The 17,139-nt window shown below is 58.7% G+C and overlaps 2 protein-coding genes and 1 long non-coding RNA gene across 8 annotated transcripts; 1 reads left to right on the plus strand and 2 right to left on the minus strand.

Moving 5' to 3' along the window:
- Positions 1-1,252: 1,252 nt before the first annotated feature.
- Positions 1,253-6,786, minus strand: LOC112640712 (probable transmembrane reductase CYB561D1). Its single transcript, XM_025417347.3, has 3 exons — positions 6,539-6,786; positions 6,025-6,062; positions 1,253-5,465 (listed from the first exon to the last, which is right to left on the minus strand). The coding sequence occupies exons 1-3, from the start codon at positions 6,684-6,686 to the stop codon at positions 4,962-4,964; spliced, it is 690 nt and encodes a 229-aa protein (XP_025273132.1). The 5' UTR covers positions 6,687-6,786; the 3' UTR covers positions 1,253-4,961.
- On the plus strand, positions 6,515-15,354 carry LOC112640713 (uncharacterized). The gene is made up of 3 exons (XR_004816552.1): positions 6,515-6,593; positions 11,491-11,628; positions 13,803-15,354. It is a non-coding gene; the product is annotated as an uncharacterized LOC112640713 (long non-coding RNA).
- ATXN7L2 (ataxin 7 like 2) lies at positions 8,180-17,102 on the minus strand. Of its 6 annotated transcripts, XM_025417343.3 has the most exons (12): positions 16,929-17,102; positions 14,912-14,977; positions 14,435-14,539; positions 13,775-13,985; positions 13,186-13,472; positions 12,491-12,573; positions 11,894-12,144; positions 10,871-11,069; positions 10,606-10,727; positions 9,329-10,124; positions 8,942-9,005; positions 8,180-8,327 (listed from the first exon to the last, which is right to left on the minus strand). In XM_025417343.3, the coding sequence occupies exons 1-12, from the start codon at positions 17,053-17,055 to the stop codon at positions 8,323-8,325; spliced, it is 2,316 nt and encodes a 771-aa protein (XP_025273128.1). In that variant the 5' UTR covers positions 17,056-17,102; the 3' UTR covers positions 8,180-8,322. The 6 variants fall into 6 exon arrangements, 2 of the variants coding, with proteins under 2 accessions (XP_025273128.1, XP_025273129.1); XR_007411057.1 differs by having other exon boundaries at positions 8,942-10,124; positions 13,186-13,376; XR_007411056.1 differs by lacking the exon at positions 8,942-9,005 and having other exon boundaries at positions 9,162-10,124.
- Between the last annotated feature and the right edge of the window lie 37 nt (positions 17,103-17,139).

Raw genomic sequence — 17,139 nt, forward strand, 5'->3', positions numbered from 1 at the left:
CAGTCCTGGGCATCCTTAGAAAGCGTGCCAAGAGAACTCACTAGCTGCTTTAAAGAGAGGGGTGCTGGGGGCCCCTCATGTATACTCGGTGAGACCCAAGAGTTGAATCCTCTGGTACCACAGAATGGCCTGAAGTAGCTCTTTGATCTATAGCGGAGGTTAAAAAAAATCCTCTGGGAAATTCTGACAATAGCAGGAAGATTAAAAACTGGGGCTCTTAGTCCCCGCACACTGGTGACTAGCTAAGCTTTCTGGGTGGATGGGCAGAGGGAAGGCTGCCTTATTGGAGGTATTCTGGGTTTGCTTTAAGCTTAGCCCAGAGCTGGGAACGGTCTCCTTCAAGCCGCCCCTTAGGGCAGTTCTGGGGCCCTGTCGTTCCGTCTGTCACCTATGTCTTCTCTGTGCCCATGTTGGGGAGAAATGCCAGGCTATGCCCACAACAGCTGACTAATGTCTCGTTGCTGGATCCCAGGTTAGAAAAGAAACGATAAAAAACTGAATACCGAAGCCTCTGCACTGCTGTGCTACCTACCTCTCGGTGTGCACTCCGGGTGGGCTGCTGGCAGTTCTCAAATGGAATGGAAAGTATCCTTCCCCTAATTTAACATTTAAATAGAACTGTTTTCTTGGTGTGTGTGTGTGTGTTTTAATTCCAATGAAGTCCTTTAAGGAGGAAGGGACAGATCCTACTCCAAGGAGAGAAGCCTGTGAAGGAGCTGGGGGCCATGTGTCGCAGCTCTCCACCTCCAGTGCCTGGCATGAGGGCCCGATGCAGGCCTTGCTCAGCCTGAGGCTACAGGGGAAACCAGAGGGTCAGGGTGGCAGTGTTGTGTCCATTACTGTTGCTCCTGCCTTCCTGGCCTGTCTGCTCCACTTTTCCTTCCGAAGTGCAGAATTAGGTAGGAGAGATTTAGGCAGACTTGTGACCTGCTCCATGAACTTTGGGCTGGATGAAGGGACAACTGTGCTGATCTCCAGATTTATAATCAGCCCCATGCCTGGAAACCACTGGGTGGGCAGCACCCAGGGCTGGCTTCGCTAGGGTCATAACCTTGATGGCATTCCTAACAGTGAGTGACAGCTGACCTTGCATCTAGAAGGAGGAAGTGTGTGTTCTCTTACAACGGCCGACAACACAACCTCTCAGAGTTGGGTCCCCTCAGCATCATTTTCCGTAACTGTCGATTGCTTCCCTAAAAGAAGCGTCAAACCCAGAGCCACGCTGAGTAAAAGAGAGTCAAGGACAAGAACATACTTCTCAACACAGCTGTTTACATTTGTTTAATGCTTTGGACTCTGCAATCCCTTGTTAACATGCATTCTCTCCTCTGACCCTCACAACATCCCTGTGAGGTAGGTGGGTGGAGCAGTAAGTGGTTTGCCTTTGGCCACACCCTTGTGAGGAGCTGAACAAACCCAGGCTTCAGCTCTCCTGGCTCCCAGGACAATGCACTTTGTGCTGCCTGATTCACAGGCTCTTAGGTCAACCAGATACAAGGGTAACAGAGCACTAACCCAGAAGCCTCCCTGCTCCCTAAGCCTGCAAAGGGCCCCCAGAAATGCTGAGATTGGGGCATCAGGAGCAGGGGTGTCCTCTAGAAGTCAAGACAGGTAAGAGAAGGACAGCATGCTAGCGGTTCAGAGTCAACAGCTGCCACTGCTATTCTCAGTGGAGCCTACGCTTTGTTCCCCACGTCTTGACTTTTGTCAGGTGAAAAGACCTTAGTGATTTACTCAGAGGGTGCTCGGGCCCCACTCCCAGAGGACAGCAGCCTCAAGCCATGGCTAGGAAGTGAGCCTCCGACCCCCCTGCCCCTCCCCATTCTGTTACACTCCGGCGGGGGGGGGGGGGGGGGGAGTGGCTGACTCAGCCTGCAAGTGCCTAGAGCTCTGGAACTGAAAGGCCCCTGTGCAGCTAATGATTATTATTAACTCTGAACAGGCCTTGGCACAGCAGCCAGCTGGCTCGGGGAGGATGCCTAGATCTCCCACAGTGAGGTTTGAAAAACAAGACCCAGAGCAGCCATGCACGGGGGTGGAAGGGTGAGGACAATGAGGAAGAAGGTACAGGCCAGTGTCGGGATGGGCTGGGCAGTCGGCCCCCTGGGGTGGCACGGAGAGGAGGAACGGGCCAGCAAGGGACCCGGTAACCGACCTTTGCTGCAGCGTAGCAGCCAAGAAGGTGAGGCTGGAAGACTTCCCCAGACACAGAGCTCCTGCCATTCAACACCAACCCCAGCTACGGTGGGGCTCAAGGCAAGGAGTGGTTCCGGGAAGATGGGGGGAGGGTCTGAACCCAGGACGATAATCCTGTTACCATTTGGATTTGGTTACAAAAAACATCTACATTTCTAATGTCCTCAAGGTTGAGTTTGAAACATAATCATATTTGGAATCAAGTCTTAGTGAGCCTGATATGCAAATCTGTGCAAATGACATGCAATTTTTTTTTTTTAATGTGAGCACCCCGGCCTTTTTTTTTTTTTTTTTAAAGGCAAAACAGGCTGACTACTAGCAGCTTTCCCTAGTCAGGGAACAAGGGCAAAAGGGCAGCCATTTGCTCCTTCACCCCAGAGCCTCTGCCTCACTGCTGAGGAGCCCAGCTAACATCCCAGATGGGGAGAGACAGGGAGGTGGGAACAGGGCGTAGGGAGGAGGAAACCACACAAGCCAGGGGCTGTGCAGCAGGCAGCCACCCAGATCCCAGCTGGAGGAAGAGTGCCCTGGCGCCAAGGTCTAATGGTTGTCCAGCTGCTGCCTCAGGATGGGAGGGCAGGTGGTGATGCAGGGAGAGACGCAGAGGAGGGGGGCGGGAAGTACCCCCCAGGCTGGCCGACCGGGAAGAAGGGCTCCTCCTGGTGACCTGCTCTGTCTACTGCAGTCAGACAGGCTCGGCAGAAGACCACCTGTGCCCCTCCTGGCCCTGTGCCCCTGCCCCCCAGGCCTCCCGGTCAGAGAGGTGACAGCTGGGGCCCCCTTCCTCCTGCAGAACATAAATGACGTCCCCCTTCCTCCCAGGGCTGGGAATAGACATCAGCTGGCACAGCCCACGCAAACCACCGGCTGTCAGCCCGCCGCCCGCCGCGGCCCCCGCACCACCTGGCAGCAGCCAACACCTCCGGCAGGCTGGGCTCTGTGGCGCTGGCTGCCCGGCTCGCAAAAGCTGGTGAACCTCACCCGGACCTGACGCCCTGCTGGAGACAGTGACACTCCCAGCACTGGCTGCAATGGGGGGGGAGACGGGAGTCCCTGAGCAAAGTGACCCTGGATAAGAATGCCCTTCAGGCAGCCCCAGAAACTACCTCTCCCAAGTTTAGACCACACTGGGTAGCCTGAGAGCGGAGAGGTGACAGTGAGACAGGTGTAATCACCTGAAGAGCAGAGACCCCCTTTACATGCCCCTGGAAGATGCCATCTGACCCAGTGAGATCCACTCAGAGGATACTTCTGTCCTTGCAGTTCCCAGTGCCGGATTGTTAAACCATACCAACCTCCTGGTTTCTGAGCCACTCAGAGACGGAGGTCTTAAATCTTAGGAGGACCTAAGACATCGAAATTACTGCCACCTAGGAACACCTGCCCTGCTCCTGGGACCAGGAGCTCCAGCCCCAACACCCAGGCCTCCCAGAGCTTCCATTGAGCTGTCTACCTGCCTCAACACCAGCTTTCCTGGTGTGGCAGTCTTCAATCCTTGCCACAATCTACGGCGGTGCATCTCCCCAACCAAACCAGTCTGGCATCCAGCTCACCACTGAGGGCAGCTGGGGAACTACCTTCAGTTTGGAACAAGGAAGGGTCTCTGCAGGCAAGAGGGCCCAGCGCTTTTATTTTTTGCCAGCTGGCACCACACTTAGCCCCCTCCTGGGCCAAAGAGCTGAAAAGAGACAGCAACTGAGAAAAGCTTGGCTGAGAAGGGGAACCAGGGAGACTTTGTTTTTCCTCGATCAGAAAAGCCCTACCCCACTTCTTTAGCTTTTATTTTGTTCTAAAAGCTTTGGAATACCTCCACAGAGCTACGTGCTAAGGCAAGAGCCCGAGCCTAAGGATGGCTACGAGATGCTCAGGACTACTATGCAACCCAGAACACATGGCAGGGAAAGGCACCGCCCCATGTGCTGCAGTCCTCAAGTCCAGAATCTGAGGTGGGGCGAAGGAAGTTCTCAACTGAGCTGAGAAGCCCTGCCCGGAGCCACAGGCTTGCTGAGGCTAACGCCCTTCTGCTCCTTCAAAAGCTTTAAAGTGACTTTAGTGCCTTTATTAAAGTCTTGGAGTTCAAGAGAGCCTCATCTGGGACCCTTCTCTCCACAGTGCCTGACCCCCTGTGCCCTAGGTCCAGGAGCCCAATCAGCAGATTATTCCTGGAGGGCCATGAGGGACAGGGGGATAATGAATGTGACAATAACATCCTGAGTCTGCTTAGTGGTCCAGCCCATGGTCCAGAGCAGGAAGAGTGTTCTGTGGCATCCATCTGACAGACACTGAATGTTGGAGATTGTTTAGAAACACTCACCTGCGACACGGATGCAGAAACCGGTCCCAAGACATGTGACTTGCCTAAGGCTGCCCAGTAGAGCCTACAAGAACCATAACCCGTGGTCTCTCTCCATACTCTACCCAAAGTACTACTGCTATTGTTCATAAATTACTGGAACCCAACCGCCCATCAGCCACACAGGCAAGAAATGACTGCGAACACCCAACACTACCACCACCCGACACTTCTGTCTCCCAACAAGAGTAGAGGCTTCAGGAGCAAGCCCCCCCATCACCTTCTATGGGCACCCAGCAGATTTCCCCATCGGAGTCACCATCAGCAACAGCAGTTTGGGTTTCTGCAGCCCCTGGCCCAGCTAAGAGGTACAAAAACCCTACCACTTCTGAAGTGGATCCCCTGAAGCGCACCAATGGGAACCTTTAAGTCCAAGGCAAGTGTCCCACCTGCATTCAGAGTTTGGAGAAACTCACATTTCCATTTTCTTCTTTGGCAAGTAGGAGCTGGAGATCTGGTGCATGATCACCAGGGCAGGATAGAGGGGCAGTGCCAGGCACAGGTACCAGGCTGTACCTTTGATCTGGGCCTGGAACCACACTGAGTACATGCCCAGGAGCACCGTGACCGTAGCCGTCAGGTAGACCACCAGTCCACAAGTAAGATGGTAGAGTTTGAGGCGAGCCACCCTGGACACCCCGGCTGCTCGGGGACAGAGAAGGCAGGACCCGCACAGCGCCTGCCCACCCGTGGCCAGCAGCGTCACCACCCCCGCCCAGCTGTGCCAGGACGCCAGGTGGGGCAGCTCACTGCGGGCCCTGCTGAGGATGATGAAGCCCAGGCCCAGGGCCGCACAGAGGATGGCTAGGGTCTGTCCCGCCCAGTGGAGTCGGATCCGGGCCTTTCGGGAGCAGAAGAAGAACAGAGAGTGTTCAGGCGAGAAGAGCAGGATGGCCTCAGCCATGCAGAGGCAGAACTGTGAACACAGGAGAGGGCCAGTGAGTGCAGGCCCGGCCTGGAGGCCTAGGAGGAGGTCGTGCTTGCACTCCTCCACACTCCTCAGCAGGGAGCCTAAAGAACTCCCCCAGGACCTCCTGCCTCGGGTCAGGGTCAGCGTCTGAGCACAGGCAGGAATGGACAGCTGAGTGAGGTCCTCCTTCAGGCCACAGCCATGCCCACCTCCTCCACAGGCGGGGCTCCCATTTCCTGACCCATGTTAAGCAAATTTTTAGCAAGTGTTAAACCTCCTCCTGAACTTCGTGGGGCTGGAGTTGGGGGTGGGGGCAGGTGACTGGACACCACTTCTACTTCCTCCTTTCAGGTCTTAGAGGAGAAGAAACGTCTTCCACGGCCTCCCAACTCCCCTCAGCCACGGACACTAACTACAGCCCAGCCTTCCATGTCTCCCAACCATAAGCTGCAGGGGAAGATGGGGCCCTCATCCTCTCCCCCTGGTCTCTGGGCCTTAGGAAGGCTGGATGCTTCCCTAGGGGCATACCAAGCAAATCAGGGGCAGAAAGGAAGCCCAAACTCACCGCCAAGGCCATGAATACAGGGTGCCAGGAGAAAAGACCTAGGAATCAAAGAGAACAGACTGACAGCCGGGCGCCAGGTTTCTGCCCTGCGGCTGGCGGGAGCCCGAGACTCCGGCTACGGGGAAGGTCGGCGCCCTGCTGCCGCCCCAATCAGCAACTCGTGCGAAGTGGAGCTGCCAGTGGGGCTTACGGTGAGCAACCAAGGGGGAACCATCCACCAGGTCTGGCCTGGGCTCCCCCTCCCGCAGCTCCAGCTCAGCTCGGCCCTACACTGGCCCTTGGCCTCCTTGTATCCTCCACGAGGGGCTCCGCTTCTGCTGAACCGGTGAGTTCGGGGGGCTCTGCCTCTGCGGCCCAGCACCCACAGCGCCCCGCCAGCTCGCGGGGCCCCGCCCCACCACGCCCTGAGCCCCGCCGGGCCCCTCCAGGGACCGAGGCGCCCGGCCCCGCCCCGGCCCCGCCCCCGGCCGCCAGGCCCCGCCCCCGGCCGCCAGGCCCCGCCCCGCGCACTCACTGGTGCCTGGCCGGGACAGCGCGGTCAGGAAGATGGTGAAGCCCAAAGCCACCAGGTGCGCCAAGATCCCACTGCCTCTCCGCAGCCAGAGGCTCAGTCTCGGCTCCCTCGCCGGAGCGGGAACCAGACCCACCTCCAGGGGCTGCATGGCCGGGCGGGCTCCCGCTCCCAGCCGCCGGGGCGCGTCTTCCGGGTTTGCGATCGCTGAGGCGGCGGCGGCGGCGGCGGCGGGAGAGGCCCCTCCCCCGGGCGCGGCGGCAGCACGGCGGCCTCGCCCACAGCGCCCCCTGGGGCCTGGGGGGAAAGCGCGCCGGCCCCAGGGCGCGGGGGGCTCCAGGGCGCCGGGGGCTCCAGGGCGCCGGACGGCAGGCGGCCCCTGCCTCACTGTACCTTCCTGCCCGCGAGGGCTTACGTCTCAAGTAGCCTATGGAAATGACACTTAGGGCAACTGATCCCACCCAAACCCCAATGACCGACTTCGTGCACTGAACCGAGAGTGTGAAACCAGTGCTTTTTGAACGGTCTTCTAGAAACTCTGAATTTCTCGGCTCACACCCTCCCCCCGCCGTCCCTTCTTCTGTCTTGTAAAGGGGGTAAGTGTCCTCCCTGCCGAAAAGCAAGGAGACTGAAAGGTAAGGACCAGGTCAAAAAATCGTGCTCGTGCCTGGTGAGCTCAGGTTTGGAGGAGAAGAAACCAGCTGGTGCTGGTGAGCTCAGGTTTGGAGGACCCAAGGAGGGAGATGCAACAACAGTCTCATCCCCTATCAGCACGCCAGTCGCCAGTGAGAGAAACGGAAGAACTAGGGCACCCCCAGGCCTTCCCACCTCCACACCATCTGCTCAGCCCTGGGGAGCCAGGTGATCCGGAGGGACCAGGACCTCCCACATTCCTGCTGCCTCCCACGCCAGAAGTTTTGTAAGCGATCATACCTTTCTCCTTCCTGCCTCCAGAAAGGTGTGGTGCAGCTTAAGGCCTACCTGGGAGGGACTCTCTACCCCTTCCTGAAGGGCAAACCCACAGGCCTCGGACAGAGACCAAAACAGGCTGTCCACGAAAATCATGGACATCCTTAGAGCGGTTACCAACTCCATTCGAGCTCCCCTAGTGGTTGAGAAAACAAAGCTGCTAGTGAGAGGTGGTTAGGGCAGCAACAGTGGAAGAGACTGAGGCAATGGGTTCAGAGATAGCACGGAGGCCCAGTGTTGCCGGAGGGCAAGAAGGCCCAGACTGATGCCCACAGACCCTCAGGGCAGAGACCTGAGAGTAGAGCCAGAGGTGTGCCCCCACCTCCCCACCCATCAAGTTTCCCTTCCCAGTGGGACCAGGGTCATTTCTGGGATAAAGATTCTCGTGAGCCTTGCTCACACAGAGCCATATGCCTCATCATCCTCTCTGGAGGGAAGACTCCCGCAGGACACAAATCCCAGCCATCCCCACACCATTTAAAAGGACAAAAATATATGAGCATAAGAGACTTCTGCAGGCAGGCGCTGGGAGCTGGAGTCTGGCTGCCTATCATCTTCGCCTCCTGGGGTGCGGATGGGGACAGCAAGGATACTCATTTTATTACATCTTTTCCTTCCTTTTCTATGTTTCTGTTTTTACATTTTCTTTAGCAGCAACAGAACAGGGAGACAGTCTTGAGGTATTTTAAAGAGTTTTTTTTCTTAAAAAAAATAATATAAAGTTATAAAAAGCGGCAGCAGCCTGGGGCCCGGATCTGGAGGGGAGGAGGTGCTGGCGGCTCCATCGCAGTGGGCAGGCACTTTCTTGTTAATGGGCTTTAGACTGCAGGAAGACAAGAGGCAAGAGACACCATCAGGCTGGGGGCCTACCAGTCCTCCTACCCAGTGGACTGTGGGCCATTAGAGCTAAAGCTTGCTTTCCTCCTGGCGGAGCTGATGATGACAGCTGGACGAGGGGACAGATGAAGGCCAGCCGAGCAGGGACAGCCTGAGAACATCCGCATGCACATGCGCACACATGTGGGGCACCGTCCGACTTGCTACTCATGCAGGTGCCCGAGGAGCGGGTATGCATCTGGCCCGTGCCTACACCAGAAGAGTATCCATCCCCTTCTCACTATCAGGAAGTCCCTCCAGGATGAGATCATACAGACAGCCCATAGCATGCTGCTCTGGGGCTCCCACCAGAAGAGGCACATAAACCTGGCTGCTGGCTTTACCAGAAACCCTGGAGGACTAGCCTGACACCTGAAATCCTGGAAGTGGGCACGTGTGCAAGGTGGGCACATAGGCATACGTGGACTTGGGTGGTGTCCCTGCCTTTCCAGGCCCTGATGCCCAGAAGCAGAACCAAGGAACAAGAGTGGCCCACCCACCCTGCCACCCAGCCTATCAGGCCATGGCTCGGGGACCCAAGTTCAACGCCCCTGCCCAAACCTTTCCCATCAGAGTTCATGAAGTCCAACTTCCTTTCCTTCGGGGACAGAGGGAGCTCCAGTTCCTGGTGTGAGGAACAGCTGATTCAAAAAGTGGCCCTTTCATTACAACAGAAGCAGATGTGGGGGCAGAGGAGAGGCAGCCTCTCCGTAGCTCAAGGGAGAGAGAGGGGAGGGCCCATCAAGCAAAAGCTGGGTCACCTTTCAAAGAGCTGACCTACCTCTGCCTAGAGAAGGCGGCCCAGGACTCTCTCAGCTTCCCCTTTCATCCCTTCCCCGCACAAACATTGCCTTAGCACCTTCTCTGCACCAGGCTCCCACTGTGCGCTCTACCCTCGTCCATCCTCATCTCTCCCTGCCCATGCTCTCCAGGGAGCTGGGCTGGTACCTTCAGTGTGGAACACTTCTCCTCAAAGGCCACGGCAGGACCCGGCTTCTTGCGGCGCACGGGGCAGGCCGCATCGGCAGGGGTGCCGGCCTGGCAGTGCTTGGCCTTCACCGGCCGGCAGTAAGTGGCCAGGTTTTTCCGCTTCTTGGCTACCTCCTCCTCAGAGAGGCAATTGGTTGGCAGGGCCTTGGCTGGGTGTCCAGCCGCTCCCCGGTTGTCCAGCTGAGAAGCCTTGACGGGTGCAGGGGCCTGATGAGGGGAAGCCCGACAGTCCAGCGGCCCTGCCCGCTTCACTCTTGGCCCCACCGTCCCATTAAGCCCCACGCCCAGGGCTGTTTTAGTCTTGGCCGAGAGGCCTCGGCAGCCGGAGGGTTTGCCTTTGCCAGAGGGCTCCAGGATGCAGGTCCGTTTGAAAGTGGTGGGGCCTGGGGATAACTTTCGCTTTCGAGAAGGGGCCTCCGCCTCGGGCCCGTCCTTGCCTTTGGATGACTTGCTAGCCTTCGATGGTGGGAGTTTGCTGAAGGATGGGGACGGCGTGTTGGCAGGCAGTGGTGAGGTGATGGCCTGGCTCCCGCCCGTGCACTCTGCCTGGCTGCAGGCGGCTGCCACACTGGGGGAGCCGGCAGGGTAGCTGGGGACCAGGCTGTCCTTGGCGGGGGACGTGGAGGCTGGGCAGGCAGGTCTGGGGGGTGGGCCTGGGAGGCGGGGGCAGCTGCCCGTAGAGGATGGGCTCAGGGGAGCAGAGAGTGGGGAGCTGACAGGGTGGGATGGAGGTTCCGCTGCCGGTGGGATCTTCCTGCAGCAAAAAGAGCTCCGCTGTGACGCCACCCTGCAAACAAGAGGACCTCCCCACCAACCTCCGCCTCTGCCCCACCTAGAAATGGCCCACAGAGCCCCTGGCCTTGCTGCCATCTGCTGGGAGACCGTGGAACTGAGGGTCAGGAAGAAAGCACAGCGGGTAGGCAGGAATGGAGGGCTACAGAGACCCATTAAGAACCTCATTTCAAATTTCAGTTTGGCTGTCCCCTATGCCTAGTCACCCAGAAGGTACTGGAAGCGATGGGTAAGGGTCGGGATTCCCTCCCCCACCACCCACTCATGCCCTGCCTCAGCCCAGCCTCGGCCTGTCAGCTTCCCACCTCTCCTTCATTCTATCTGGGGTCTTGCCAAACAGCCAAACCGCATCTCTAGGTGTGTGAGAACGAGGGCTTCTGAAGCCCACGTACATCCGGGCCCCGGGGGACTAGGGAGGGTGGTTCTGGGCCGGAGAGACTCACTTCCACATGTGAGAGCTGAGGTGCCGCTCCAGCATGGAGCTCAGTGCTGAGCAGAACCGGTCCAGCCGGCGGCTAAACACGTAGCATCCTGGACTCACCAGCCGGCTCCCAAAGGTGCAGAACTAAAGGCAGAAGGAAGGTGCACGGTTAGTGGGGCCTGGGACGCAGGGAGGGCTCCTGTGCAGAGGATCTGACCTCCTCCCCACACTGTGGGCCAGGAGGGCTGGGCCACCCCCCGCCCCAGGTCCCTGCCCCAGGTCCTTACCGCCTGTGGCCGCGGGGGCCGGGTTGCATAATGGCAGTCAGGGGGGAGGTGGAGGTCCTCAGATGTCCCCTCCTCCTCACTCTCCTCGCTGGAGGCCTGGGCCCCACCCCGGGGCAGGGGAAAGGGGAACAGGCCTGGGTCCCCATCACCACCACAGGGGCCTTCATCATCCAACTCACTCTCAGAGGAGGCCCGGGACCTGGAAGGGCCAAAGGGGATGTGAGGGCGATGAGACGGGAGTGGGTCAGGGTGGGGGTGTCCCTGAACCCGCCAAGCTCAAAAAGCCAGGGCAGACACCCTGCTGGGCAGTGAGCCAGAGAGGAAGGATAGGAAGGAAGGGAACCACAGAGCTCACAGAGTAGGAGCCAGAAAGGTCAGGGGCCACGGCTCCCAAGGGATCCTCTCCCCAGCCCCTTCACTTCCCAGGCCCTGCCTCCTGAGGGGCGGGGAGGGGGTGGGAAATCTGCTCCAGATTCGCCTCCTCCAGAGCATCTTCTGAGTTTAACTGCACCCAGCTCTGGTCAGCCCAGTCAATTCTCTCAACCCCCTTCTTGCATCACATATTCCTGTGAGCCTGTCTGTGAGCTGAGCCTGTTTCGGGTCTGCCCCTTGTGTTACAGGCAGAGATGCGTGTGTGTCTCCTTCGGCCAGGCAGGCTCTCCCCGGGCTCCGGCGCAGCCTCTGCACACGAAGGGGCCAGTGAATGAATACGCGGTAGGACTGCCTCACCCAGGACCCTGACCCTTTCGGTTCCCCAGGTACGAGTGTTGGCCTGTGCGAAGCAGCTGGGCACATGGTTTTATCCCGGGTATGGGCACCGGCACCCTACGGAGAGCCTGAGGTACGGCGGTATGCTTGGTGAGGAGCAGCAGTCGCCCACCTCCGCGCCATGGCCAGGGGCCCCAGGTGTCACCCCCCCCCCCCCAGCCTGGGGCAGAGTGAGACTCCCTGGACCTCTCTCCCGGGGTCCCGGGTGGCTTGGGGCCAAGTGTCCCCAGGTGGGGGACTGGACTCTGGACGTACCTGGGCAGTGCACAGTACGGGTAGGTCTGCTTGGCACGAGCAGAGAAGGTGCTGCTGGGGGCGGCCGCTGCCACAGCCTGGCCTGAGGAGGGGTGCTCCTGGGAGGGGCGCTCAAGAGCCGGCTCCTTGCGCCCTGGGCTCTTCTCTTTGGGAGACTCCCCTTTGCGGGAATTGGCCTTCAGCTCTGCCACTAGCACGTCAAAGTCCTTGGCTCTGCCCTGGACCTCCCGGCGCTGGTGCACCGAGTGGATCTAGAATAGAGCAGGGTGAAGGGTAGGGAGGGTGTGTGAGCCGAGCAGTGTCGCGGGGCGGCAGTGCGCTCCCCTGGGCAAGCAGAGGGGCGTGTGCGCATGTTCCTGGGTGTATTCGTGTGTCTTTGTTTCACACCTGCACAGGCCCAGAACCTTCCTTTGGAGTGGGGCAATCTGCCTAAAGCTCCCATGCTGGGCCCCCTGGGGGGCACTTCCTCTCCTCTAGCCTCACCTGGAATTTACCCCCAGGCCCTGAGCCGAATCTTGGATAACACTGCAGTTTCTCTCCTTGCCCAGGGTCCGGGTCTCTGCTGTCCCCCTCACTGTGCAGTGGGACTCAGATTACCTTGCAGGTCAGCAGCCGGGTACAGATCTTTTTGGTCTCTGGGTTTATTACCCCACACTGCCTGTTGAGGTCGCACTCCTTCCCTGTGGGGAAAACAGTTCCCGTGACCCCCCAAGGCCATTTCCAGGAGGCCCGAGGGAGAAGAGCTGGGCCTAAGGCAGAAGAACCTCTGGCCTTCAAGTCCAGGGCTGCAGCCTTCTAGAGAAACTCCTCTGGGCATCAGACAGAAACTCTCTGCTGGACACAAGAACCATCCCCGTCCCCACTCCCAGCCTAGGCACTCCTGGCGAAGACACTCCAAGTCCACAACAGGGCAACACGTATCAATAAACAAAAGCAGCCATAGGCATCTGAGATGCCAGGGAAACCAGCTGTGGGAGGGGTCTGATGCCCTGGATCTAGCTGAGGACAGAGATAAAGGTCAACAGCCCAGGGTGAGAAAGAATACCTTCACCCACTTGGGCTTAAGGTCCCTTAGCTTTGAGCAGGACACCTGGGCTGGAGAGAAGCTTCCTAGACAGCAAGGAGTTCAAGTGTATGTCCACATCAAGCGGTGACCAGGGGCTCCTGCACCCTGGCAACCAGTGATGGCCAGGACCGCTCCTTCCTGAACCCCCTCCATCTAGTCCAAGGACTAAGCAGTCCAAAGGGGTCCCCACTCTACTTTCCTGACTCCCAAGACCAGGACTACTCACGGGCCATCTTCCGGTGGGTTTTGTGGGTCAGCCTGGCCCCACCAGGCTCCTTTTCAGGGGGGCTGCCTTCAGCCCGGTGACTGGGGCCCTCACTGGGGGTCATCTCGATGCTCTCTCTCCCAGGAGGTTCTTTAGAAGGGGGTGCCATGGGAGTTTTTCCAGGGGAGTCCTTGGTGAGGCCACCAGGCTGGCTGAGGAAAGCAGAGGGCGGGGCCACCCTGATTCCATGTCCATCGGGCTTCGGGAGACTGGACATCTTCTCCAGATTCACCACAGGCACGAAAAGGCTACACACGGAGAGAGGGTGTGGGCTGGGGGGCAGGGGGGCTGGGCCTGGGCCCTGGACTCTAGCCCAGAGCCATCTCCTTCCCAGCCCTTGAACTTGGGTGGGCTATAGCAGGGGTGCAGAACATGGGGAAAGGGGACCCCATATTCCTTGGAGCACCTGGAAGGGAGCTGCAGAGAGAATGGCTGCCTCCTGCTGTGAGCAGCCCCCACTGCCCCATGGCTGCCTCCATTTGTATTAACCCCTCCCTGGGCTAGGGTCAGGGTCAAGGTTGGTCTCAGGGAGTCTCCAGCCTCTCCTTACCAGAGGTTGTCCTTCTGTGTCTTCTCAGGAGGCTGGTGGCCACGGCTCCGGGACCCCTGGCCCTTCTCCCTGGAGGAGGTTTTGGTGGAACCTGGGGCCCTACAAGCTGGGCCCTGCCCATTCACTACATGGCATTTCTGAGAGCTGGCAGGGGCTGGAGGTGGGGGTGGGGCCCGGGCATAAAGCTTGCTGAGGGGCCCATGTCTTCTTTCTGTCACCAGGAGGTGGAGAGAGTAATCAAGGTGAGTGGTATCAAAACAAAAAAACAAACAAACAAAAAAAAGGTGAGTGGTATCAACTGGCTCCTCCCCCAACCTCCTAACCCTGGCCACAGACTCACGATACAAAGTCTGGAATTTCCCAAGCCTAAGATTTTAAATTTGCCCTCTTTCCCCTTGCATGAGCCTTCAAGACTCAAAATTCTAGGACTCACCTTGCTGAACCTCTTAGTTCTTCCACTAATTCCCCTAGATGCTACAACTTTGCTCAAACAAGCACCCTGACCCGCCACGATCCTCTGAAGCCACCCCCAGGACCTTCTGACCCCCCCCCCAAGGCCTCCCCGCGCTACCCACATGACCTCCCAACTGACCCTTTCCTCAGAGGCCCATGTTCCACCTTCCCCTGTCCCCTCTGTCTCCTCCCTAGGGCTCGCCTCACCGCAGTGCTTCTGGAAAGCTTGAGGCTTCACCACTTGGCTGCAGTGGTTACACACAACCAAATAGAAGTCGTCATGGGCAGGGCAGTGCCCGAAGATGGACATGTCTGCAATGAAGAAGCCCTCATCACTGGGGCTGGGGATCCCAGGGGTTTCCCTGTAAGGTCAGACAGCACTCCCACCCACCCCGCGCAGAAGACACCTCCCCCTCCCAGCTGACATGACAAGCTTTATGCTGCATGCTCTCAGCTTCTAGAGATTCATCTAAGAAGGAGCTGTTGGGTGAGTGAGCCCAATCACCTATGATTAGGATCTCCCACAACAGGTCACAGGCGGTAGGTGAATGGGCTGACTCAGATCTAGCAAAGTGAGGCTCCCCAGGCCTGCTGCTTCAAGCAGCTACCTCCTGGGATATGCTGGAAGAGAGGAAGGTGGTCCTGTCTGCCCTAGGCCCCAGCCTAATGTGTGTCAACTCCCACCTTCTTTAATGAGGGTCATGGCATCCAACTTCTTCGTGTTTTTGTTACTCTCCTCCAACTCAGCCCCTAGAGGAGAAACACAGCTCAGAAGGAACACCTCCACCCCAGAAGCCCCATCTCCTACCCAAGCGGCAGCGGCCTGGCAGCAGAGCAGCAGGAGCCCACAGTCCCTAACACGCTTCTGGTGCTCAGGATCTGGTGCTCAGGACCGCTTACAGTGCCTTTCAGCAGGTCATTCTCAAGTGCCCATTCTTCCTTCACCTGCTACCTCTGGAATGGCCTGACCCCATTAGGAAGGATCCTGTCACCTTTCTTATGGACCCTTCACTCCAAGGTGCGATTCCCAGCTCCACTGCAAACTACTGGGCGATTGTGAATAAATATGATCTCTTTTCTGGGCCCGCTTCCCCATTTAAATGGGAAACGATCCTTAACATATTTTACTACAAATCTCTAAGTCCCTTCTTTGGAGATTTCTCTGATGCGTCCTTTCTGCTACTCTGTGCCGTGCCAAACAGGTACCCTCCCAGGTCCCCATCCCCATGAATGCTATTCTGTTCCACCTGGGTTACCCTGGTACTGACAAAGTTACACCCAGCTTCTGAGGTCCTGTGCTGACAGGATGGTCACAGAGCATCCTGAGAAGAGAAACTGCTGTCTGGCTGGGGGGGTCCTCTGGCATCCTCAAAGTCCCTTTGGTCACCTATGCAAGCCCCTCCCCTCCTTAGGAGGGCTCTGGGCAAGGGTTGCCCTTCTACCTCAGTTTCTGGGTTGATGACAAAAACATCTTAGCTGTGCAAAGCAGCTCTTTCCCCCATCCCCCTACCTTACTCCTCTCCCCTCCCTCCTCTATGCCCCCTCCCTGTCCCTTGGAAAAAAAATCAATTCTGAGTCACCAAACCCGTCTGATTCCATTTCCGGTTCTCAAAGCACCCAGACCCTGACAATGGCCCCATCCTTGCCCACCCAGCATGGGGCAGTCCTGGGGTGGCCTGGGCTTCCACTGAGATGTGCTTCTAACACCTACCAACAGATTTGCCCCTTTCTAGGATGAGAAGATCACTGACAGTCTTACATAATCTCTGTATACGAGGGGTAGTGGGTTAGGCAGGCAAGAGACAAGGGGCAGCTCCCACTCTTAAGTCCCTTAAAATGCAGTGATGGGCAGAGCTGAGCTGGGAGTCAGGATGTCTCAGAGGAGAACAAGTGTCATCAGAGACGGCTCCATGCGGTCTCCTCCTCCACCTCTTCTCACTTGCAAACTTCTTCAGGGCTGTGATGCCTGCTGTCACCCCAAAGGCCACGAGGCCAGGTGCCCCCTGGGGCCCAGGAGACAAAGATCAGCAGAAGGGGCTGTCAGCCAGCTTACCAAAGGCACTCGGGGGCCTAGAGAAGGTGGGTGTCAGGGGAGAGAGCCAAGAGGCAGGGCAAGAGGCCCGGGAGAGGACTGAGGGTTGGAGGCACAGAGGGATGGATGGACGAAAGGAGGGAGGAAGGGAGGATGGATAGATGGATGGACCGACGAACTAAAGCGGAGGGGGCGGGGGTCCAGTAGCACTGCAACCCGCAGGCCCAAACGCCGTAACGGAGCAGGAGGTGCGGGGCAGAAGGCGAAGGAACAAGGGGGGTGGGAGGGGGGCACAGAAGTGGGGTGCGTGGGAAACACGTGGAGAGGGCTGTTGCGGACGGGGAAAGCCCTGGGCAGGTGCAGGAGGGGCGGAAGCTAGAGGACAGCAGGCGAAGAGAGAGATAAAGGCAAGCAGACGTGGGGGCAGGTGCCGGGCACCGGTAGAGGCAGAGGTGGGCAGGGTGGGCTGCGGGCGGTGGGCCGGCGCTAGGACCCGGAGGCGCGAAGGTGATGAGCGGGCGGGCACTAGGACCCGGCGGGTCCTTTGTTTGGGGGGCCGCGGAGCCGGACGGCGGCTCCCGTCGGCGGCTCCCCTCTGCCGGCGGGGGCCCGGAGGGGGGGAGGGGAGACGGTGATGGGGTCCCCGGACTCGAGGGGGGCTTCACTCACCGTCGGCCGCGGGCAGGTCGGCCCGTTCCACCCACGAGCTCCAGCTCTGTCCCGCGAAGTCATCGAGACTCGGCACCCGCCGCTCCAGAGCGGCCATTGCTGCCGCCGCGCGTTCACGCACCGCCATCACCGCCGCGGACGCGCGCCCGCCCCGGCGCCTCCGCCGCGCGGCCCCCGCCCCCCCGCCCCGCCGCGGGCACGCCTCCCCTCC

Source organism: Canis lupus, chromosome 6 (genome assembly GCF_003254725.2).
Source record: "Canis lupus dingo isolate Sandy chromosome 6, ASM325472v2, whole genome shotgun sequence".
Classification (NCBI taxonomy): domain Eukaryota; kingdom Metazoa; phylum Chordata; class Mammalia; order Carnivora; family Canidae; genus Canis; species Canis lupus.

Excerpts from the sequence above, each read along its gene's own strand:
- ATXN7L2 (XM_025417343.3), bottom strand. The coding sequence starts at position 17,055 with ATGGCGGTGCGTGAACGCGCGGCGGCAGCAATGGCCGCTCTGGAGCGG. Across the intron at positions 14,540-14,911 it reads CATGACCCTCATTAAAGAAG|ACATGTCCATCTTCGGGCAC; the intron begins GTGGGAGTTGAC and ends TCTTCATTGCAG. Across the intron at positions 10,728-10,870 it reads GGCCCCCGCGGCCACAGGCG|TTCTGCACCTTTGGGAGCCG; the intron begins GTAAGGACCTGG and ends TTCTGCCTTTAG.
- LOC112640712 (XM_025417347.3), bottom strand. The coding sequence starts at position 6,686 with ATGCAGCCCCTGGAGGTGGGTCTGGTTCCCGCTCCGGCGAGGGAGCCG. Across the intron at positions 6,063-6,538 it reads GCTGTCCCGGCCAGGCACCA|GTCTTTTCTCCTGGCACCCT; the intron begins GTGAGTGCGCGG and ends TTTGATTCCTAG. Across the intron at positions 5,466-6,024 it reads CTGTATTCATGGCCTTGGCG|TTCTGCCTCTGCATGGCTGA; the intron begins GTGAGTTTGGGC and ends CTGTGTTCACAG.